The 25580-nt window shown below is 33.1% G+C and overlaps 3 protein-coding genes and 4 non-coding genes across 7 annotated transcripts; 3 read left to right on the top strand and 4 right to left on the bottom strand.

Annotated features, from left to right (window-relative positions):
* Window positions 1-607: 607 nt before the first annotated feature.
* On the bottom strand, window positions 608-679 carry Trnad-guc (transfer RNA aspartic acid (anticodon GUC)). The gene has a single exon. It is a non-coding gene; the product is annotated as a tRNA-Asp (tRNA).
* A 3482-nt stretch (window positions 680-4161) lies between these two features.
* LOC106051355 (uncharacterized) lies at window positions 4162-5908 on the top strand. Its single transcript, XM_013206533.2, has 2 exons — window positions 4162-4886; window positions 5299-5908. Exons 1-2 carry the CDS (start codon window positions 4162-4164, stop codon window positions 5432-5434), a joined length of 861 nt encoding a protein of 286 aa, XP_013061987.2. The 3' UTR covers window positions 5435-5908.
* A 4148-nt stretch (window positions 5909-10056) lies between these two features.
* Trnad-guc (transfer RNA aspartic acid (anticodon GUC)) lies at window positions 10057-10128 on the bottom strand. The gene has a single exon. It is a non-coding gene; the product is annotated as a tRNA-Asp (tRNA).
* A 677-nt stretch (window positions 10129-10805) lies between these two features.
* On the bottom strand, window positions 10806-10877 carry Trnad-guc (transfer RNA aspartic acid (anticodon GUC)). Its single transcript has one exon. It is a non-coding gene; the product is annotated as a tRNA-Asp (tRNA).
* A 1161-nt stretch (window positions 10878-12038) lies between these two features.
* Window positions 12039-12110, bottom strand: Trnad-guc (transfer RNA aspartic acid (anticodon GUC)). The gene has a single exon. It is a non-coding gene; the product is annotated as a tRNA-Asp (tRNA).
* Window positions 12111-14670: 2560 nt separating this feature from the next.
* Window positions 14671-16227, top strand: LOC106051353 (uncharacterized). The gene is made up of 2 exons (XM_013206532.2): window positions 14671-15395; window positions 16092-16227. Exons 1-2 carry the CDS (start codon window positions 14671-14673, stop codon window positions 16225-16227), a joined length of 861 nt encoding a protein of 286 aa, XP_013061986.2.
* Window positions 16228-21257: 5030 nt separating this feature from the next.
* LOC106051356 (uncharacterized) lies at window positions 21258-24237 on the top strand. Its single transcript, XM_056039299.1, has 3 exons — window positions 21258-22189; window positions 22872-23584; window positions 23782-24237. The coding sequence occupies exons 1-2, from the start codon at window positions 21465-21467 to the stop codon at window positions 23005-23007; spliced, it is 861 nt and encodes a 286-aa protein (XP_055895274.1). The 5' UTR covers window positions 21258-21464; the 3' UTR covers window positions 23008-23584; window positions 23782-24237.
* Window positions 24238-25580: the final 1343 nt, after the last annotated feature.

Here is a 25580-nt window from a genome sequence, read left to right as displayed (position 1 = left end):
ATACTTAGCATGGTCAAGTTCAGATACAAAGGTTGCTTAAGGTTATTTATTATCTCTGAAAGCTAATTTTAATTTTTTCAATTATATATGTAAGCCTTTTTTCCCTATACAAATACGTCAGTTCAAAAATTATGTTGGCATTTCTATTTATAATAAAACAAGGGAGTCTATATTAAGGAGTTGATTATTTTGTATATTTTTATAACAGTTACAGAAACATGTAATAATTTCTGAAAATAAATGTATAGAAAACACATATTACTAAATGGAGTGTTTTTTTTTTTCATTGTTTGAGCAACTAATACAGTTTACCAAATCTTTTTTTTTTCTTTTAAGAAATAATGCTTTTGGAATGCATGTATTTATATTACATTTTTAACAACAAGAATTAATAGACAGTGGAATGTGTCTACTACCGTCTACATGATAACTACAAAAACGTAAAGTACATCTAGTCTAGACTCTGGACACTTACATTTTATAAGATAGTGCGTTTGAAGTAAAGGAAAAGGTCACGCCGTCGACAGAAAGATGGTGTTTGTAAGTGATGAAATTTAATTGGTGATTGCTACAAAAGTGGAGAATGGTAATAATTTTTAAAAAAAATCTCCCCGCCGGGGAATCGAACCCCGGTCTCCCGCGTGACAGGCGGGGATACTTACCACTATACTACCGAGGACCTGTAACAAGTGAATCAATATACTAAACTGCTACCCCGGCTACGCTACCTTGAACTAGTTGGTATATCTTGAACATCTTTGTTGTTTTATTATATTATGGTATATACACTCCTCCCTTTTATTAATTGGAAATAATTCATATCGGCTATAGGTGTCCACCAAACAAAGGGGATATATGGCCGTAATAACCAAAAGGAGGCTCCTCCTAAAAAAAAAGTGTAAGTCTGGGTGATGAACGTTAGTCTATAGCCATAGTACTCCAAGATCTTCTTTTAAATGAAGCAATTGTAATATGTTTCCATGTAGGTATACCCTCACAAACATTGGCAGATACTTATTCGAGTAGGACCGCTAAGACCTCTCTGGGACTTCGGTTGTACAAGTCACTAATAATTTAATAAACAGGTATTTTGAAAAGAAATAATGCATTTTGAATGTACATGTTTATACTACATTTTTTTAAACCAAGATTTTATAGACAATGTTAAGTTGTTGTTTTTGTTTTAACTAGTTCGTCCTGTATGACAGGAACATATATAATGTCTTTTAGACACCTTTAGAGATATGATAAGTAGCGGAAGAGGTCGCGTAGTTCAGTGAAAAATGGAAGGTGAACGAATATCTGGTGTGGGTTATATTTGCGAGTGGTGAAATTTAAATGGTGGTTGCTACAAAATGTATAAAAAAAAATTAAAAAGTCTTCCCGGCGGGGAATCGAACCCCGGTCTCCCGTGTAACAGGCGGGGATACCACTATACTACCGTAAACACGAGATAAAAATGTTAAATTCTAAAGTAATAGTCGTGTTTCGTTACGTTGAACTCGTTAGTATATAGTGAACATCTTTTGTCTCTTCATCACATCTGTGATCTTAATGTACCAGTAGTACTGCTAAACAATGGGTTTTAAACGTTAGTCTAAATTTTTAAAGCACACTTAGATTTATTTTTATTTAGATTGCGAGCGTGAGCATAGTTGGGCCTTTGACTTTTTGTTTTTTCAGGTAACAATAGTACGAGACCTCCTAAGAAACAATATTGTCAGATTCGAGTAGGACCTCAATAAGACCTCTCTCTGGGACTTCTGTAAGCCTACTTCAGCTGACAAACTCATAAATTATTAAAGACTTAATTTTAAAATTAAAAAGAAAATGTAAACGTCTTTAGCGCCCCCTTTCCTTTCAAGGACGTTAAAAGCTGCTATTTATTGTGTGTGGTCTGCCTCTCCGTCCGTTAGTCTATCACGTTTAAAGTTCAATCTTCATTGCATGTGTCAATTTAGTCATGCATGTTAATCAGCAACTCTGCTAAGTCGTTGGTTTTCCTTGCTGATTCAGACAACCCATTCCATTCTCTAATGGCACTAGGGAAGAAAAAGCACTTGTAAGAATTTGTTCTAACGTATGGAATAAGAGATGTGCCTCTATCTTTGTGTCTTTCTGAGAATTTCATTAGGTTTTGCTTTTCTACTTGTAAATTATGGTTCAGTGTTTTATGAATTATAGCTACATTACTTTTTATTCTTCTGTCCTGAAGTGTCTCTAAGTTTTGTGTTTTACTAAAGGTGTGACTCTAATCAAATCTTAATAGGCCTTTTCATTTGTTATAAATCTCACGAGCGAATATCAGGTGTGGGTTATGTTTGCGAGTGGTGAAATTTAAATGGTAATTACTGCAAAGTGTTTTAAAATGAAAGTTCAATAATAATTTAAAAAAACATCTTCCCGGCGGGAAATCGAATCCCGGTCTCCCGCGTGACAGGCGGGGATACTTACCACTATACTACCGAGGATCTAAAAAATATTTCTTAATATTAAAGTAATACCCGTGTTTCTTTACGTTGAACTAGTTGGTATATATTAAACATCTTTTGTCTTTTCATCAAATCGCAAATGTACCAGTACTGCTAAACAATATGTGGTCAACCTTCATTTAAATCTCTTAGATTTTTTTATTTTTTAGATGGCGAGCGTGAACATAGTTGGGCGTTTGACTTTTTTTTTTCAGGAATCAATTAGTTTCCATGTAGGGCAATATAGGCTTAAAGACCAACTGAAGAGGTTTTGGGGTCAATCACAGAAACCGATTTAATACTTGTTTTCTGTAACATAATGCTTTAAAAAAAGAAACATTGACAGATACTAATTCGAGTAAGACCACTAAGACCATCATGTGACTTGTGAAGGCCTACTTCAGCTGACAACGCTAAAATAAATTATTAAAGACATATTTTAAAACACGCAAAATATTTTTTTAAATCCTTAAATAAAAAAGCTTATTCAAACTCCGTCCTTAAAACTATATCTAGCAATAATGTACATGTTATTCCTCGTATTCGATATCAAACCAAATAATTAATTACCAAAAATTCATTGACATATTGAGTATTTTTGTTGATTCATGTTTTGTTAGGTACAATAAATAATTGTTAAAAGTATCAACTTGATCGGAGAGTGCGTGAGGAAGAAATAGCGTTAGCAATAATTTAAGGGGAATAAACTCAACAAATTTAGACATATCTGTGAATACTGGAGTAATAGTTTCCTTTGTTGCTATTAAGCGAAATAAAGAATTCCCTAGTTATTATTTGTGCAATTTTTTAATTGATTCATGTCTCATCTAAGTCAATGAATAATTGAGCGAAGTTTCTGCTTTATTCGATAATGGGTGGGGGGAAAATAACGTGTACACACTTTTTACCAGACAGAGTACTCTTATCTATGCTTTGTAATAAAACTATTTCCAATTGAATAAAAAAAATATTATTGTTAATATAGATTTATATAACATTGATTAAAAATATGATGAAATTTTACTAAATATAGCATTTGATATTAAAATATTTTTTTTTTATAAATCATTTTATATTACAGCTAAATTTCTATATAAATAAATGTAATCCTTTGCTTCTACATGGTATATGTAGCTAAACTCCATAGAGATGAAATATTTTCTTTTCTTGACTAAATCTATTCCCAGCCGGCAGAGATAATAAGAAAGTCAGTGTAAAAAAAAATCATAAGGGTATCGTCCACGCTCCGGTGATTTCTTTGTCGGTGAGAATAAAAGTGTCACGCCTCCGTAGTTCAGTCGTGACGTCCGAAGCGGTCATTAGTCATTCGGCTTTCTTTGATTTCTTTCAACATAACAATATAGTAGCCGCTAAGGCGATCAAAGCGATAAGTAAATGCATTTGAAGTATCGGGTCACGCCGACACGTCGTAGGTACTATATAAACCCTTCTTTTTGGCAGTTTAAGTCTCAGTCTGTAAAGTCTTAGCTTGTGGACGTTTGGTGGTAGGCCCAAAGTTACTTGTGTTGTATCTGTTGTTTGTGAAATTTCTACAAAGGATTTTATACATTTATTCTGGTTATATTTTATTTATTCCAAGACCACAGTTTATTGTGACTATTAGTTGTGACCTATTTTACTTCTGTACAAAGTGATTTTGATAGTAAGTGATACATTTACATTTCTTATCATGTCAGGCGCTGTTAACATTCTTGACATTAAGGATGATTTTTTCCAAACGTTCAAATTTAAATCTGGTCCTACCATTGGGTCAGGTCTGTCTGGGAATGTTGTGTTGGCCAGACATCTTGATAATCCAAATATTAAAAGAGCTGTGAAAATGTTTTCTTCTTGCAATGAAGAAGATGCAATCAAAAGTAAGAAACTGTTTGTACGCGAGGTCAAAATGATGCAGTCTGTCGATCATCCAAACATAATGAAAGCCATCGTAGCTGTCAGATGTCCAATGTACTTCGCTATCTGTATGCCCTTGTATCAGAAGGGCAGTTTGTCTTCATTACTTCATGAACTGACCCCATCACATCTGGCAGTGTACTTTGCACAGCTGACTTGTGTTTTGAATTTTCTTGACCACAAGAGGATTGTCCACGCGGACATTAAACCAAGTAACATTTTAGTGGACGACCAACTGAATGTCATCCTTGGAGACTTTGGTTTGGCCTTTTCTGTTCCCCACGGGACAGAGGTCATCAGCTCAGACAAAGTGGGAGGCACTCCAGCCTTCATGGCACCCGAACTTTTCACTTCGGGAAACGTGGACCCATTTAAACTGGATGTCTATTCTCTTGGGGCCACTCTGTGGTGTATATTATTCCAAAAGGAACCAAAATCTACCATGACATTTGATTATCTGTTTGAGATAAATAAGAGTCCAGATATTCCACAACCTTACAGGTAAGACACATTTTTGCTTTGTTACTATCTCACGATATTTGTTATATCCTAGAATAGAATTGCAACTAAATTCATTGGACAGAATACATTTAAATAGTAATGCGATGCGCTTATTTGTGAAAATATGAAAAAAAAATCTCTTACTATAAAATCTTTTTTCGTGTAAGTATTTTGATAAATGTGTCTATGCAGGCATGATAACATGCTATTTTACATTTCATAATATATTCATTAGATTTATACTGATATAATAACGTACAAATTTTGTTTATCTTTGTCAATCCTAAATAAATTTTATATTGTACAAATCAGATTAAGCTAATATTGCACAGAAATAAAATCCATAAGTTTTGAATACATATACTTTTTTCGAGTATAACTGATTAATATACTTTATTTCTTGTATTTCTAGATGGGCCCTGACAAGGATGCTTGACCCATTAGCAAACAAAAGACTTCACATAAACCACTTGTTGGCCAAACTTAGAGAAATCAGATTTTGTCCTACCATCATTGACCACTTGACCAAAGCTGACTATTCAAGATAAGTAGCTTTGTAATCTCGTTTAGAATTTAGCTACATCTACGCAGGGGAGTAGTTAGGAATTTTCCATCGTTTGGGGGCCCGGGGGGCTTGATCTCTTTGCGGGCTGCATTTTTTGCGTAATATTAAATTTTAAATGTAAAAAAAACTCATTTGGGGGCCTCCTTCATGTGGGGTCCGGGGAGATTTTCTATTTCTCCCCCCTCTTCCCCCCACCCGAGCTACGCCACTGGTTACTCGAGTATACGATCATCTTATATATAAGTAACTGACTAGTGCACAGCTACGTAAAGAATGTAGAATTCATTCAACATCTTAAAAACATACATAAGATGTTTATACATTAAAACATTATCATTAAACATTTTTAATCAAAATATTTGACTTAACACTTCAATTTGCGAAATTTATGAGTTTGTTTCTTCTGCTTTCAGAAATAATCGAAATAAGTACTCCACGAATGGAATTTGATTAATTTTACTAATACCGATGTAATAGTTATAAATAGAACTGAAACAATTTAAACATAGAAAGTATTTGTGTTTTTTTTTTTGGTTTTCTCTTTGGTGTCATATTTGTTTGTTTTTTCATTTGAAAAGAATAAGCCGGACAGTGGCATATGTAGGCCTATATATAAAAAAGAGCTGGTTTTCGGATAGGTTAAAGCTGTTCACTCATAGGACTTACTTGTGGAACCATCATCAAAGGTGAGTTATATATTTTGTTTTATAAAGACAAACAGATTTAGTGTCTTTTAGTGTGTGCAAGCATTTAAGTTTTGTATTTTGCGAACAATTAAATTAAAATAATTAAAAGGCTGAGTATTTTTGTGGTTAAAATAGTGTACATTTAGATTATGTGTTTTTAATTGTTGTCATTGGCCATCATTGTCGTTTGTTTCCATCTAATTAACAGAATGCAAGATGAATTACGAAGTGAAAACAGACTAGACAGAGAAATGGATAAATGTATCTGAAATATGAAAAGTAACATTCACTTAGGGAGTTTGGTGGCTGAGTGTGGTTTCCGAATCGTGAGGTCTCAGTGAAGACTGGATGTACATTCTTCAATTCTTTAATGTCTCTTAATGTCTCTTAGCCTGAGACAACAGGACATTGTACATTGATTCATATAGCTGTTCTTTAGTTATAAACTTTTTGTCATTTTATAGGAAAAGACTAACAGCAATCATCTGAATGTTTCTATCAATGTACCGTAGTCTAACAACAGTTTTGTGACATTTGTTTTAAATGCATGACACTTCTGTTTAGATAATCATTGTCGGTTTTGTCAATATATTGTCATGTTTTTTTTTATTTTGGAGGATGTAAACAATTGAAAAATGTAGTAGGAATATGTTTAGTCAAATAAATCACAGTTCATTGTTTAAAACAGCTTTTTTTGCATTTATTTGTATTGCATTGTGTTACTTTATAAATTTCCTCCTCTCATCGATTGTATGATTTACAGTAGACTTGTTAGTCTCTGACCTTATTTGATATACTTCCAGACTAAAAGAGTTAAATATTATATACTATTTAACTTTGAAAAGTACAAACACTCACACAGACAAAGACATATACATACATATGTATATTACAATAATTGTGACGGTTTGAAAAATACAATTATGTTAACAAAGTATAAATGTGCACATGTTTAAATTTACATAAATAACTTTATAAAATTGCATTAGTTCTGGAACGAAAGTTACATAAAATATAGATGTTTGCATAATATATTGAACAGTAAAAACAATAAATGAAACTGAAATTTTACAAACATAATAAAAATAATTACAAAAGTGAGAATAAAAATGAAGCACTTCTTTCGCCCGAAAACTGCTGATTATCATAAGTAAAAAAAATAAAAAATAAAAGCCACATATTTTATCCCTGGTAAACCAATCCCACAGACCAAATATTGAAATTTCTATGTGTTATACTGAATGAAAAATTATGGAATACTCAAAATGACTAGATTATTATAAAATGAAACAAGTCATTAAGGGTTCCTTATTTTTTAAAATAACGAGGTACAAATCAAACAAGAATATTAAACTAAAATGCTGTTTAACTTTGGTATTTGGCAACATTTCACTATGTCTGGGGGGGCATCGAACTTACCCCAGTGTGTATTAAGTTTCTATTCCCCTGAACTTTGCAGTTTAAGTTACACATTATGCACACATTTGTATGTTCTGCTATAGTAAAACATCTCAATACATCTACACACTAAATTTAGATTATTGTTGAAGTTTATTTAGTTCAAGATCGAGCACGCACATGTTCTCACTAAATACCCCATTAGTGCGCCTCCGCCCGCAGTAGCATTCAGTGTTCACGTTACAAGAACAAATTATTCAGCAAGTAGAAGAGGTCAAATACTTCTCGATTATTTTGTAATTTATATTCCATATTTTAGGGTTTTAAAGTTTCATAAATTTGTACAGTGAAATTACGCCCAATGTAAAAAATAAAAATAAAATTTGATTAATGAATATTTGAAGCCTCTGCTGCTAGCCTGATACACGTGACTTGACTGTTTTGAATATGCCTGCAAAAGTTTTAAACGAGATCTTTGTTGGCTAGATCATAGTGATGTGATTACGTTTAGAAAGCTAATAGAGTGCCAACCATAAAGAAAAAATCTTTTTGTCGGCAAATATCAAAGCGTAATGATCGCGTTTTATCGGCTACTCAAGTGCTGACCACGAAAGAAAAAATATTTTCGTCGGCAAAGATCAAAGCGTAGGCTAATGATTGCGTTTTATCGGCTACTCAAGTGCTGACCACAAAGGAAAAATATTTTTGTCAGCAAAGATCAAAGCGTAATGATCACGTTTTATCGGCTACTCAAGTGCTGACCACAAAAGAAAAATGTTTTTGTCGGCAAAGATCAAAGCGTAATGATTGCGTTTTATCGGCTACTCAGGTGCTGACCACAAAAGAAAAATGTTTTGTCGGCAAAGATCAAAGCGTAATGATCACGTTTTATCGGATTCTCAAGTTTACTTATTATCTCTGAAAGCCAACCATTTTAATTTGTTAATATATATATATATATATGTAAGTTTTTTTCCTATATAAATACGTCAGTTCAAATTTATGTTGGCATTACTATCTTCTATTCTCTAAATTAGAAAGTAAGGTGTATGTATGTATGTATGTATGTCCAGCTTAGAAATCAAAACCCATGACCAAACTTTATAAAACTTGGCATAAATGTTCCTTGGGTACTAACTGGAACCGTATCGTTTGTATAGTAGCCTTAAAACAAACTTAAGACCCTAAAAAAAGATGCCCAACTCTATGAAAGTGTTACTATTTCATGGATCTAGGCCATGTTTACAGAGACAAACTCGAAAGAATCTAGATCTAGATCTAATTTTAAGAACTATAATTCGCCCAGACACATAAAAATACAAAATATAGTCTACTGATTTCATTATTTTTATAAAATTAGCCTTCAAATTTGTGTTTCAAGAGCAATTTTACATAAATTCGTTCCTTATATTTGCGAATTTAGAATTCCTGACTTTAGACAAGACCGAAATGTTACACATCTCTTTTCCTACGTCTAATTCAACTCTAAGATGAAAGAACTTCTCTTCGCAAAGACAGTTTTATACTTAAACATATGAACATACTAATAATTATCCATTCATTTCATATTTTAATCAAATTAACATTCAAATTTGTTTTTCTAAAGCATTTTTCATACATTTGTTCGTTATAGCAGCGAAGACGTTTTGACATACATTTTAATAGTTCCATATCAGCACTACGCAAGTTGAGACCCGCGGGCAGCGTGTACTATCTGGCTAGTTTATAATAAAACAAGGGAGTCTACATTAAGAAAAGGAGATGTCTATTTTGTTTATTTAAGAAACCTGTAAAAATTTCTGAAAATAAATGTATAGAAAATACATATTACTAAATGGAATGTTTTTTTAATTGTTCGAGAAACTTATATCTTAAATCTTTTTTATTTTCTTTTAAGAAATAATGCTGATATAGTCTCTGATATAGTGTAAAAAGAAACAATTAAAGAAAATAATAATGTTATAAGTAAAGCGAATACATGAATTCAAGAATATAAAAATAGCTAATCGCCCTAAATCCAATTTCTTAATGAAAATAATGGCTTGTGTATAGATCCAGGTCCGTATGTGCGGGATATCAAGAATAGAGTTGCACTTATGTCGAACGAATGTATGTAAAAAAAAAGCTTGAGAAACACACACATATTACTAAATGGCGTGTTTGTTTTTTTATTGTTCGAGCAACTAATACAGTTTACCCAATCTTTTTTTCTTTTAAGAAATAATGTATTTTGCAAGCATTTATATTACACTTTTTAAAACAAGAATTTATAGACAGTGGAATGTGTCTATTATTGTTCCCATGCCCATGTTTACCACAAGAACGTAAAGTACTTCTAGTTTAGACTCTGGACACTTAAGATTGTATGGGATAACATATAGAAAGTAAAGGAAGAGGTCTCGCCGTCGACAGAAAGATGGTGATAGAATATCAGGTATGGAATTGTTTGTAAGTGATGAAATTTAATTGGTCATTGCTACAAAAGTGGAGAATGGTAATAAATATAAAAAAAAAAAAACATCTCCCCGGCGGGGAATCGAACCCCGGTCTCCCGCGTGACAGGCGGGGATACTTACCACTATACTACCGAGGACCTGTAAAAGTGTATCAATATACTAAACTTGCTACGTTACATTGAACTATTTAGTATATGTTGAACATCTTTGTATTTTTATAGTTTATCAAGTTAAATACACACATGCCCCATAATAAATGGAAATAATAAATATCGGCTAAACAAAGAGGATATGAGGCAGTAATAAGTAGTAATAACCAAAAAAAAGACCCCCCCCTAAAAAAAACGCATAAGTCTGGGATGTCTGGGTGATGAACGTTAGTCTATAGCCATAGCACTCCAAGAACTTTAAATAATGTTTCCATGTAGGCATACCCTCAGAAACATTGGCAGATACTTATTCGAGTAGGACCGCTAAGACCTCTCTGGGACTTCGGTTGTACGAGTCACTAATAATTTAATAAACAGATATTTTATAAAGAAATAATGCATTTTTTAAACAAGATTTTATAGACACTGTTAATTTTGTTTTTTTTCCCTGGTGTGTCCTGTATGACAGGAACATATATAAGACCTTTTAGTCACCTATAGTCACTATAGAGATATGATCAGTAGTAGAAGAGGAGGTCGCGTCGTTGCGTAAAAAATGGAAGGTGAAGAAATATTTGGTGTGGGTTATGTTTTGCGAGTGGTGATATTTAAATAGTGATTGCTACAAAATGTATTTTAAAAAATAATTATAAAAAAAGGAGTGCCTCCCCGGCGGGGAATCGAACCCCGGTCTCCCGCGTGACAGGCGGGGATACTTACCACTATACCACCGAGGACCTGGAACATTTCGCACAACACCAATTAATACCCGTGTTTCGTTACGTTGAAACCGCTAGTATATAGTGAACATCTTTAGTCTTTTAATCACATCCATACTCGTAGGCGTAATGAACCCGCACTGCTAAATTATAGGTTTTAAACGTTAGTCTAAATTTTTAAAGCACTATTACAATTTTATTTCTTTTAGAAAGCGATCGCGAACATAGATAGACTTCTTTTTCTGGATTCGATGGTACGAAACCTCAGAAACATTGGCAGATAGCCTACGAGTGTAACGAGTAGGACCAGAGTTAGACTTCTCTCAGGGACTTCTTTAGGCCTACTTCAGCTGACAAACTCTATCATAAAATATTTAAGACATTTTAAACATTTAACAAATCTGTAAACGTTTTTAGCGCCCCCTTTCCTTTCAAGAACATTTAAAAAGCTGCTATTTATTGTGCGTGATCTGCCTATCCGTCCGTTCGTCTTTCACGTTTAAAGCTCAATCTTCTTATCTTATAGATTACAGACGTTACTTTAAAAAAAGACAAGTACGTCCTACGCTTTTCATGTGTAAATCTAGTCATACATGTTAATCAGCAACTTTGCTAAGTCAATGGTTTTCCTGGCTGATTCAGCCAACCCATTCCATTCTCTAATGGCATTAGGGAAGATGGAGCACGTGTACGAATGGAATAAGAAAGGTGCCTCTATCTGTGTCTTTCTGAATATTTCATTAGGTTTTGTTTTTCTATTTGTAAATTGCGTCTCAGTGTTCTATGTAGGCCTACTATAGCTACTTTAATTATTATTCTTCAGTCCTGAAGTGTCACTTTTTATAAACTCTAAGGTTTTGCTTGATATTTTTACAAAGCTTATATCAATTCGCTCTGTATGTGTATTTAGATTACATATTTAAAAAAAAAGAATTTATAGATAGCGCAATGTGTCTACTACCATTTCCATGTTAATCACTAGAACGTAAAGTACTTCTAGTCTAGACTCTGGACACTTCGATTGTATGGGATACTATTGGAAAAGGAAAGAACGAGGACGCGCGTCGACAGAAAGATGGTGAATGAATGCCAGGTGTGGAATTGTTTGTAAGTGGTGAAATTTAATTGGTGCTGGCTACAAAAGGGAAGAATGGAAATAATTAAATAATAAAAAAAAATCTCCCCGGCGGGGAATCGAACCCCGGTCTCCCGCGTGACAGGCGGGGATACTTACCACTATACTACCGATGACCTGTTACGGTATTAAACAATACTAAATTAATACTTTTCCAAACGTTATATTGAAGTAATTACTATGAATTTAACATTTTAGTCTTTTCATCAAATCTGTAATGAAACAGTTCTGATAAACAATGCACCCCCTCTGATAATAAATGGAACAAAGAGACATAAGAACTTTTAAAACATTTCTTTATCAAGCAATTGTAATATGTTTCCATGTAGGTATATCCTCATAAACATTGGCAGATTGACTGAGTAGGACCGCTAAGACTAGACCCCTCTGAGACTTCGGTTGTACGAGCCATTAGTATAAACATATATTTTGAAAAGATATAATGCATTTTGAATGTAGGCCTACATATTTGTTACGGTCGTAGCGCAGCACGGTGTGCATGAATAATGGTGCGAATTCGTGTAATGAATGGAATGGTTGTTTAAAAGGGGAAGCCGGGAGAAATTGACAGGAAGAGAAATGAAATGTTCGTATTTACATAACTTGTTGTAATATTAAAGTATTTATAGAGTAATAACCTGAGAGTCTATTATTATTTCGAAGAGTCTTGTGTCGTAACAATATTTATATAACAAGTACCTACTTGGGATCAACAATTGCCAGTAACCTAGATTTAGACATCGAGCTGACAAAAAGAACAGTAAAAGAAAAAGCTACTACAGCATTGGCAAAACTCTTCAAGCACGTCTGGGAAAATGCCAAATCGAACACAGCAACCAAAATCCTAGTATACAATGCCTGTGTTGTAAGCACTCTTCTTTATGACAGTGAAAGCTGGTCAACATTCATGTACCAAGAGCACAGATTAAATAGATTCCAATTACGCTGCCTGAGTCTCATAATGCGCATCTCTTGGAGGGACCATGTCTCCAATCAGGAAGTTTTGAGATTGGCCAATATGAACAGCATGTATGCTCTCCTGACTCAAAGAAGACTACGCTGGCTTGGACATGTCAACCGCATGCCAGATGGTAGAATCCCGAAAGATATCTTATATGCTGAGCTTATGGAGGGAGTCAGACCCAAGGGCCGCCCAAGACTATCCTATAGAACATGAGAGCCACAGACATCAACGAAAGTATGAGGGAAGAAATAGCCAAAGACCGGAGTGCATGGAGACAGACTGTGCGTGCTGGGACGATCCTCGCTGAGAGTAAAAGAACTGAAGCAGCCTTAATCAAGAGGGAAAAAAAGAAAGCTGCCCTGTCAGCTAGCCCTAAATGAGATGCATATACACGCACGAATTGTGGCTAAGTCTGCCGCTCCAGAATCGACTTGATTAGCCACACCAGATTCTGCCCCGTCTCAAGACGAAACCAAAACCAGTAACTCATCTGGGCGCATCCATTGCTTTCCGAGACAAAAAGGAGCCAAATTTATACAACAAAATTTTTTAGATAAAGTTGTTGTTTTTCCCCCAGTGCGTTCTATATGACAGTGACATATATAAGACCTTTTAGACACCTATAGAGATATGCCAAGTAGCGGAAGAGGTCGCGTCGTTGAGTGAAAGGTGGAAGGTAAACGAATCTATGGCAGGTGTGGATTAGGTTTGCGAGTGCGAAACTTAGATGGTGATTGCTGCAAAATGTTTTAAAATTAAAGTTTAATAATTTAAAAAAATAGTTGGGCGTTTGACTCTTGTTATTTTCAGGAATCAATTACTTTTTATTTAGGCTTACGGCACAAAAGCAGGATATGGGTGACGGTACGAGACCTCCTCAGAAACATTGGCAGATACCTTTCACAGATGACCGTGCACACTCCGGTGATTTCTTTGTCAGTAAAACCAAAATATAACGCCTCCGTGGTTTTCGTAAATTTATTCTTAAAAAATAGAAAAAACTTTAAAAATAAATATGCATTGGGAGATGAGCATATGTACTATATAAATAAAAGAAATTCTTTGCATCGACTTACCTGAATTTCGTTTTCTTGAAAACTCTATTCCAAAGTTGGTCAAGAGTCTATTACCTCATAGTTATGAGAGAAAAAGTAAGTTCACTCCTAGTGTTGATCACACTTAGGCCAATTCTTAACCGCCAGAGATCAAAGAATAAAATTAAATCCTTGTATCTAAATTGTCCACTTAGGAATTGTCCACGCTCCGGTGATTTCTTTGTCGGTAAGAATCAAAGTGTCACGCCTCCGTAGTTCTTTCGCGATGTCCGACGCGCTCATTGGTCAGTCGGCTTCCTTTGATTTCTTTAACAATGGAGTAGCTGCTAAGGCGTTCAAAGAGATAAGTAAATGCATTTGAAGTATTGGGTCACGCCGACACGTTGGAGGTACTATATAAACCCGTCTATCGACAGTGTAAGTCTCAGTCTGTAAAGTCTTAGCTTGTGGACGTTTGGTGGCCAAGCTAGTTGTGTTGTATCTGTAGTTTGTTATATTTCTAAAAAGGATACTTAATTAACATTTATTCTGGTTATATTTTATTATTCATTCCAAGACCAAAAGTTGATTGTGTGTGACTATTAGTTGTGATCATCTATTTTACTTCTGTACAAAGTGATTTTGATAGTAAGTGATACATTTATATTTATTATTATCATGTCAGGAGTTGTACAAATTCTTGACATTAAGGATGATTTTTTCCAAACGTTCAAATTTAAATCTGGTCCTACCATTGGGTCAGGTCTGTCTGGGAATGTTGTGTTGGCCACACATCTTGATAATCCAAATATTAAAAGAGCTGTGAAAATGTTTTCTTCTTGCAATGAAGAAGATGCAATCAAAAGTAAGAAACTGTTTGTACGCGAGGTCAAAATGATGCAGTCTGTCGATCATCCAAACATATTGAAAGCCATCGTAGCTGTCAGATGTCCAATGTACTTGGCTATCTGCATGCCCTTCTATCAGAAGGGCAGTTTGTCTTCATTACTTCATGAACTGACCCCATCACATCTGGCAGTGTACTTTGCACAGCTGACGTGTGTTTTGAGTTTTCTTGACCACAAGCGGATTGTTCACGCGGACATTAAACCAAGTAACATTTTAGTGGACGACCAACAGAATGTCATCCTTGGAGACTTTGGTTTGGCCTTTTCTGTTCCTCAAGGGACAGAGGTCATCAGCTCAGACAAAGTGGGAGGCACTCCAGCCTTCATGGCACCTGAACTTTTTACTTCGGGAAACGTGGACCCATTTAAACTGGATGTCTATTCTCTTGGAGCCACTTTTTGGTGCATATTATTCCAAAAGGAACCAAAATCTACCCTGACATTTGATTATCTGTTTGAGATAAATAAGAGTCCAGATATTCCACAACCTTACAGGTAAGACACATGCTTTTTTTTTCTTTGTTACTATCTCAATATATTTGTTTAAATCATATCTGATGCATTGGGAGGGGAGGGTGTTTAGCACGGGATGCAAAATTATGATAAATAGTTTTTCTGCAGGGTCCTTAACTTCGTTTACGCTAGGCCTAGATGTAAGTTTAGTATTGTTTAATGATGATGATTCAAATATATACACATTGTGGGATTGGGTGGTGGACAGACGTTATTGCTAGGGCGCCTGTTAACACTCGATGCACATGATCTGATATTCAGTCTTTTCATTCAAGAATATAATTGTAAATAAAAATCATTGGATAAAATTTATTTCAATAATAATGCTATTCCATTATTCTTCTTTTATTGTATGACAAACATATTTACTCTGTCCCTCTATAATGGAATGCATTGTTACCTTTATTTTTTAAAAGAACATTTTGATAAAATTGTCTATGAGACCATGATCACGTGTTATTTTACATTTCGTAATATATTTATTAGATTAATACACAAATGTAATAGCGTAATTTTTGGTTTATCTTTGGCAACCCTATTGTCGTATAATCAACATTAGTGATATTTTCTAGTGTTCAAATCAGATTAACTTAGAAATCAAATCCATAAGTTTTAAAATACATATGTGTTTTTTTTTAAGTATCAATGATTAATATAGTATATTTCTTGTATTTATAGATGGGCCTTGACAAAGATGCTTGACCCAGTATTAAACAAAAGACTTCACATAAATCTCTTGTTGGCCAAACTAAGAGAAATCAGATTTTGTCCCACCATCATTGATCACTTGACCAAAGCTGACAATTCAAGATAAGTAGCATTGTTAATCTCGTTTACAGTTAGTTACGTGTTACTTCAGTTTATGAAAATCATATATATAAATAATTAACCAGTGCTCAGCTATGTAGAGAATGTAGAATTCATATTTTCTAATTGTATATCTCATGAATTTTTTTTTCTTTCAACATCTTAAAAACATGCACAAGTTAATGAATATGTTTCTAGAATTTAAAAATAATATAGTATCCCGTTATACATTTTTAATTAATGTTTAAACGTTTTTAATCGAGAATTTTGAGTAAAACTTCAGTTTAGGAAATTCTTGAGTTTGGGCTGCTTTTAGGCATGATTAAATAATTATAATCTTTGAATGGAATCTGATTAAAATTATTTTACTTATATCAATATGATAATCATAAATAGGATTGAAAAAAAAGAGTTTGAAATTAATATTTTGTGTTCTCTTTGGTGACATTTGTAATTTGTTTCTTTTGAAGAGACTAAGCAGGACTGAGACTGATTATAATTATACATGTAGGCTTGTTCTCTGCAAGGACATACGTATGGAGATTTGCAAGTGGACAAAGCATAGATGGTGAGTTAAATGTTATATTATTATAAGGCAAACTGATTTAGTGTCTTTTTCTATATAAACATCTAACTTTGTATTTTTTTTAACAAAATAGAAATGTTGTGAATTAATTGTTATTATAAAATTTAGTAGTTCTGCGGTTAAAAATAGTGTACAATATATCTAAGTGTTCTTATTTTTTTTCATTGGCATTTTTTTCTATTTCAGAGACTAAAAGCAAGGAGAAAAAGAAGTGAAAACAGAGTAGCCTAAGTTTCCCTTGCTCCAAAGACACAGAGAAACTTATATATCCATATTTGAAACATTCACTTAGGAGGCTGAGTAAAAAATTGCTTGGCTTCCACATCGAGACTCGAATTTTGAATTTAGGGATTCTTAAGACGCCTCTGTGTGCAACCAACTCTTTATGGGTACCTGACATTAGTTGGGGAAAGTAAAGATGTTGGTCGTTGTTTTAGCCTTTACATCATCTGAAAGGTGTACTTTTAAACATTCACTTATATGAACATTTGCAACAACCGATGATACTATGGGCATTTACAAAGCTATTTCTAACTTTTTATCGAAAAGGAAAATGTATACATTTGATTGAGGCATGAAGGTTCCATTGTTACATTACATTCCTTCATGAGTCTAGCATCTAGATAGAAACATTTCCATCCCGAAAGATAGATTTATTTTTTTAAAATAAATATACTGACTTTCTTCAATGTGGATGTACATAGTTTTAGACAACACAACAATCTTCATTGTAGTCTGGAGACCACTCAACATTCTTCAATGTAGGCCTACTGCTGTTTCTTAGTTATAAACTTTTCGTCACTCTAAAAAGACTAACAGCAACCATCTGAATGTTACTTGTAGTGTGTCGTAGTTTAATAACATCTTTGTGGCAATGATTTTAATTGTATGACACATCTTTCAAAATAATCATTGTTGACTTTATCATAATTTAATAATATGTTATGTTTTTTTTATGGGAGGATGTATATAATTGTATAATGTTAAAAGATGTGTTTTTGCCAAATAAACCACAGTTCATTGTCTAATACAGCTTTTATTTTTTTATCTTTGGTTTTATTGTAAGGCTTAGTGTTTAGTGCTTAGTGATTTTGTAAAATCATTCTCTCATTGATTGTATGATTTAAAAATAAGAATCAAATTGGAGCATGTCTTTCCACCTAGAAGAATACCAATTATTAAGAGTAACAAAAAAACAACAACTACACCAGAGAATAAAAACTCAAAATATCTAGATGGAAAATAATCAAGTAATTCCCATTTTGACGGGCTTGTTTTAAAAATAAAATTGGAGCATGTCTTTTTACCTAAAAAAAAAAGCCGATTATTAAGAGGTACAAAAAATAAAATAAAAACTATTTATCTTATTCATGGTAAACCAGTTCCACAGACTAAAAAACTAAAAATATCTAGATCATGAAGTAATTTCCCTATTGACGGGCATGTTTTAAACAATGAAACCAAGTATTAGGGCTTCTTAAAAGAATTTTTTTTTACAAACCAAGCAAGAATATCAAACTAAATATATTAAATCTTGGTAAAGTCAGTGTTTTAAAATGCATACATAGTTTGGATGGTGCTGGAACCCCGGGCATTTATTTGTGAGGGGTCATCGAAGTTTCTCCGCTCTGCAAATAAATTCCTGTTCCCTTGAACTTTGCAGTAGAAACTACACAAATGTAGAGACTACAACTTTATCCAGTTTGATACTTTATTAATCTCCGATATTTTTCTTTAAATTATGTAAGCTGAAAACAGTTTGAATCAAATTTATAGATATCTCACTTTTGCACGTCCTGTTATCTTCTGAGGTACGTGACGTTTGATAGGCCTACTCATTGTTCAATGCACTGGTATTTTAAAAGGGCATTTGCGTGTAAGAGGGTAATTTAAAAAAAATGGATCTCGGTAAAATATAGATAGGCCTATAAAGATATTTTTACTTAACAGATATTGTCAGCTTAGTATTTATTTCCTTTCTTTATCTGACTTATAAACCACCGGTGAACTATTTTATTTACCACAAAAAAAAAATTATTTATCCGGCACACCGGATTCACTAAAAATAAAAAAAACTATTTATATATTTTGTTTCGCCATAGATGAAAATATATAATAATCTCTAAATCTAGATAATTGTCAAAGTTTATTTAGTTCCAGACCGAACACGTACATGTTCCTACCTTTATTCAAGTCATAAAGATATGGAGGGTGAAGGGACCTTCAACCTGGACACAGATCTTAAAACAACTCGAACAATTTTCATAGATATTTTAACAGTAGATGTATATTGCTGAGAAAAGTTTTACAAGCTCGTTGGCCAGATGGGAAAAACACAGAATTTTTTTCAAAGTAAAAGAAGAAATGAATTTAAAATTGACAAAAGATCTAGATCCAAACCATGATACAACCATGGAGCTATACAACGTCGGTTTGGAAAGGACTATCACGTTCTTGAAAGGATTATTGCGTTCGGGAATTTCCCAATGTAAGGCATTTTTGATTTAAGAGTTTAACAAATTAGTGAGAAATATTTAGCGCATCATCTTCTAAGTCTACATTTAATCAGCTATAAATAGTATATTATTTAGAGTTTTATCGGCTACTCAGGTGCTGACCACATAGAAAAAATGTCTTTTGTCAGCAAAGACCAAAGCGTAATGATCGCGTTTTATCGGCTACTCAAGTGCTGACCACATAGAAAAGATGTTTTTTGTCGGCAAAGATCAAAGCGTAATGACCTCGTTTTATCGGCTACTCCAGTGCTGACCACAGGGGATGAATCTTTCTGTCGGAAAACAACAAAGCGTAATGATTAGAGTGCTGACAACGAAACAGATATCTTTTGTGTTTGATAGCTATTTAACACTGAATATATGTCAATAGTTCACTGATATTCTTTAGTTTCATTCGTCATTTAATATTGAATCGCAATTTTCTTTTGTAGATTATTGCAAAGCTTATAACAACTCTGTCTATTTGGGTGGAATCTTCGGATGAAGTTAAAACATTGTACAATTTTTTATTATCGATTACAAACATTAATCCCTCAAAAATTCATTATTTAGTTCACCAATTAATCTTAATTAATACATTTATTTTTTTATAGAAATAATCTAAGCTAAGGGAAGTTAGTCTTGCTTAGAGAATTAGTTCATTGACTAAAAACGTTAAAAAATAAGATTTTTATAAATTAAAAACCTTTCTATTTTTGTAAATCCTTTTTTTTTTAAAGCTCAATTGTTTTGCATGAACCATTCAGGACAACCAATGACTTGGCATAATTTAAGTCATTGGTTAACATGCATGACTAGATGCATGACGCGTACGACGTAATCATCTTCTTTTTTTTAAGTAACGTCTTTATTTTATAAGATAAGATAAGACATTTAGGAAAAATTCTCCCAGATCATCCCTCCCCCAACTGCCTGGTCGTGCGGTTTGCAAGCTGGACTGTCGTTCAGATTTATCGATGGTCCCTGGTTCAAACCCTGCCCGCTCCCATCCCCCGTCGTCCTGCTGGAGGTTTGGACTAGGAAGTAATTATCTTCAACTCTGAAGGAACATCCGAAACATGTAAAACATTTTACAAACAACTAGTCCTTAAAAGGGATTGGATCCTATGACAAGTTTGTACAAATGCTCCTTCTTCCCTAGTGCTATTAGAGCATGGAATGGGTTGCCTGAGCTAGCCAGGAAAACCAGTGACTTGGCAGAATTTAAGTCATTGGTTAATATGCATGACTAAATGCATGACGCGTAGGACGTAATCATCTTCTTTTTTTAAGTAAGATAAGATAAGATAAGATAAGATAAGATAAAGCATTTCACACGCACGAGAGTCGAGTTAAAAAATCTAATCAAAATATTTCCAATTGCACAAATCTGTTAAAGTAAGTCTAGATCTATAAAAAAAATTTAAAACATGATTGATTCAAAATATTGATGCAATTCTTTAAAATATTAGCTTCGATATTTTACAAAAAAAAAGTATTGTATATATTTTACATATTTCATATTGTTCTCGTAAATTTATTCTTAAAAAATAGAAAAATACCTTATATATATATATATATATATATATATATATATATATATATATATATGCACTGTAAAATATAGATGCACTCGTAGTGTTCGTCACACTTGAGCCAATTCTTACACGGCAGAAATCAAAGAAAAGAAATCTTTGTCCACGTAGGTAATGTCCACACCGCGGTGATTTCTTTGTCGGTAAGAATCAAAGTGTCACGCCTCAGTGGTTCTATCGCGATGTCCGACGCGCTCATTGGTCAGTCGGCTTCCTTTGATTTCTTTAACAATGGAGTAGCCGCTAAGGCGTTCAAAGAGATTAGTAAATGCATTTGAAGTATCGGGTCACGCCGACACGTCGTAGGTACTATATAAACCCTTCTTTTTGACAGTGTAAGTCTCAGTCTGTAAAGTCTTAGCTTGTGGACGTTTGGTGGCCAAGCTAGTTGTGTTGTAGCTGTAGTTTGTTATATTTCTAAAAAGGATACTTAACATTTATTCTGGTTATATTTTATTATTTATTCCAAGACCAAAAGTTGATTGTGTGTGACTATTAGTTGTGATCTATTTTACTTCTGTACAAAGTGATTTTGATAGTAAGTGATACATTTATATTTCTTATTATCATGTCAGGAGTTGTTCAAATTCTTGACATTAAGGATGATTTTTTCCAAACGTTCAAATTTAAATCTGGTCCTACCATTGGGTCAGGTCTGTCTGGGAATGTTGTGTTGGCCACACATCTTGATAATCCAAATATTAAAAGAGCTGTGAAAATGTTTTCTTCTTGCAATGAAGAAGATGCAATTAAAAGTAAGAAACTGTTTGTACGCGAGGTCAAAATGATGCAATCTGTCGATCATCCAAACATAATGAAAGCCATCGTAGCTGTCAGATGTCCAATGTACTTGGCTATCTGCATGCCCTTCTATCAGAAGGGCAGTTTGTCTTCATTACTTCATGAACTGACCCCATCACATCTGGCAGTGTACTTTGCACAGCTGACGTGTGTTTTGAGTTTTCTTGACCACAAGCGGATTGTCCACGCGGACATTAAACCAAGTAACATTTTAGTGGACGACCAACAGAATGTCATCCTTGGAGACTTTGGTTTGGCATTTTCTGTTCCTCACGGGACAGAGGTCATCAGCTCGGACAAAGTGGGAGGCACTCCAGCCTTCATGGCACCCGAACTTCTCACTTTGGGAAACGTGGACCCATTTAAACTGGATGTCTATTCTCTTGGAGCCACTTTTTGGTGCATATTATTCCAAAAGGAACCAAAATCTACCCTGACATTTGATTATCTGTTTGAGATAAATAAGAGTCCAGATATTCCACAACCTTACAGGTAAGACACATGCTTTTTTTTCTTTGTTACTATCTCACTATATTTTTTATATCCTATCTGATGCAATAGCATAAAGTGGGGAGGGTTAGTGGGGCAATCACAACGGCGGCAAGTAATTCTAGATAAATTATCATATACATTTTGTCTCCAGTGAAGTAACTTTCTTTACGCTATATGTTAGTTTAGAATTGCTTCATGATGACTGTTCTTATACAAATATATACACTATGTGGTATTGGGGGATAGATATTTCTACTAGGCGCCTGGCATTCTTGCACTCTAGACAAACGATCTAATATTTAGAATAGAATTGCAACTAAATTCATTGGACAAAATGTATTTAAATAATAATGAGATGCGCTTATTTGTGAAAATATGAAAAAAAATCTCTTACTATAAAAATCTGTTTTTGTGTAAGTATTTTGATAAATGTGTCTATGCAGGCATGATAACATGCTATTTTACATTTCATAATATATTCATTAGATTTATACTGATATAATAACCTACAAATTTTGTTTATCTTTGTCAATCCTATTGTCATATAATATACATGACCGATATTTTCTCTTGTTCAAATCAGATTAAGCCAATATTGCACATAAATAAAATCCATAAGTTTTAAATACATAATTTTTTAAAAGTATGACTGACTAGTATAATTTATTTCTTGTATTTCTAGATGGGCCCTGACAAAGATGCTTGACCCATTAGCAAACAAAAGACTTCACATAAACCACTTGTTGGCCAAACTTAGAGAAATCAGATTTTGTCCCACTATCATTGACCACTTGACCAAAGCTGACCATTCAAGATAAGTAGCTTTTGTAATCTCATTTAGAATATAATTACATGTTACTGTAGTATATGAACATTTTATAAATAAATAACTGACCAGTGCACAGATATATATTATGTAGTGAATGTAGAATTTAGATTTCCCAATTCTATATCTCATGATTTTTTTTTTCATTTATCATTCAACATCTTAAAAACAGGCATAAGATGTTTTAATAATTTTTAAGTAATATCCTTACCTCGGTTATACATTAAGAAGAATCGTTATTAAACATTTGTAATCAAGATGTTTGACTTAAAACTTCAATTTTCGAAATTCATGAGTTTGTTCCTGCTTACAGAAATAACCAAAATAAGTCTACTGAACGAATGGAATTTGATTTAATAATACTTTACTTATATCAATATGATAATTACAAATAGGATTGAAACATTTTAAATATTTTGTTTTCTCTTTGGTGTCATTTGTGTTTGTTTTTTCCTTTAGAGGAGAAGTCAGACAGTGGCATATGTAGGCCTATAAATAAAAAAGAGCTGGTTTTCGGATAGGTTAAAGCTGTTCACTCATAGGACATACTTGTGGAACCATCATCAAAGGTGAGTTATATATTTTGTTTTATGAAGACAAACAGATTTAGTGTCTTTTAGTGTGTGCAAGCATTTAAGTTTTGTATTTTGCGAACAATTAAATTAAAAATAATTAAATAGCTGAGCATTTTTGTGGTTAAAAAGTGTACATTATTATGTGTTTTTAATTGTTGTCATTATCGTTTTTTTTTCCATCTAATTAACAGAATGCAAGATGAATTACGAAGTGAAAACAAACTAGACTAGACAGAGAAACGGATAAATGTATCTGAACTATGAAAATTAACATTCACTTAGGGAGTTTGGTGGCTGAGTGTGGTTTCCGAATCGTGAGGTCCCAGTGAAGACTGGATGTACATTCTTCAATTCTTTAATGTACATAGCCTCAGACAACAGGACATTGTACATTGACTCACATTTTGTTCTTTAGTTATAAACTTTTTATTATTTTATATGAAAAGACTAACAGCAATCATTTCAATGTTTCTATCAATGTACCGTAGTCTAACAACAGTTTTGTGACATTTGTTTTAAATGCATGACACTTCTGTTTAGATAATCATTGTCGGTTTTGTCAATATATTGTCATGGTATGGATGTAAACATTTGAAAATGTAATAGGAATATGTTTTGCCAAATAAATCACAGTTCATTGTTTAATACAGCTTTTTTTCTTTGATCTTTGGATTTATTTGTATTGTATTGTGTTAATTTATAAATTCCTCTCATTGATTGATTATCAGACTAAAAGAGTTAAATATTATATATATATATACTATTAAATTTTGAAAAGTACAAAAGAAAAAAAGTTTATTTTACACACACACACACATATATATATACACACATACATATATATATATATATATATATATATATATATATATATATATATATATATATATATATATATATATATATATATATATATACACACATATATATATACACGCACACACACACACATATATATATATACATATATATATACATTACAATAGATGTGACGGTTTGAAAAATACAATTATGTTAACAAAGTATAAATGTGCACATGTTTAAATTACATAATAACTTATAAAATTCCATTAGTTCAGGAACGAAAGTTACATAAAATATAGATGTTTGCATAATATATTGAACAGTAAAAACAATAAATGAAATTGAAATTTTACAAACATAATAAAAATAATTACAAAAGTGAGAATAGAAATTAAGCACTTCTTTCGCTCGAAAACTGCCGATTATCAAAAGTAACAAAAAAACATTATTAAAGCCACATATGTTACCCTGGTAAACTAATCCCACAGACCAAAAATTGAAATATCTATGTGTTATACTGAATGAAAAAATAGGGAATACACATGATGACTAAATTATTATAAAATCAAACAAGGCATTATAGGTTCCTTATTTATAAAAATACCGAGGTACAAATAAAAACAGAATATATAACTAAAATGCTTTGGTAGTTCCAACATTGCAATATGTATCCACTGTGCGTGTGGCGCGGGACGCACGGGGCAGTTCTGAGAGTGCATCGAACCCCAGGCTGTATTAAGTTTCTATTCTCCTGAACTGTGCAGTTTAAGCTACACATTATACACACATTTGTATATTGGAGTGTTCTGCTATAGTAAAACATCTCAATACCTCTACACTCTAAATTTAGATTATTGTTGAAGTTTATTTAGTTCAAGATCGAGCACGCACATGTTCTCACTAAATACCCAATTAGTGTACATTCGCCGGCAGTAGCATTCAGTGTTCACGTTACAAGAACAAATTATTCAGCAAGTAGAAGAGGTCAAATACTTCTCGATTATTTTGTAATTTATATTCCATATTTTAGGGTTTAAAAGTTTCATAAATACATACTGTAAAATTACATACAATTAAAAAAAAATTAAATAATATTTAAAGAATCTACTGCTAGCTTGATACACGTGACTCGACTGGCTAGATCATAATGGTGTGATTACGTTTTAAAAAGCTACTCAAGTGCTGA

The sequence above is a fragment of the Biomphalaria glabrata genome, chromosome 8 (genome assembly GCF_947242115.1).
Source record: "Biomphalaria glabrata chromosome 8, xgBioGlab47.1, whole genome shotgun sequence".
Lineage (NCBI taxonomy): Eukaryota > Metazoa > Mollusca > Gastropoda > Planorbidae > Biomphalaria > Biomphalaria glabrata.
The sequence above is the reverse complement of the archived record's forward strand: the minus strand, read 5'-3'. Positions and strand labels throughout refer to the sequence as shown.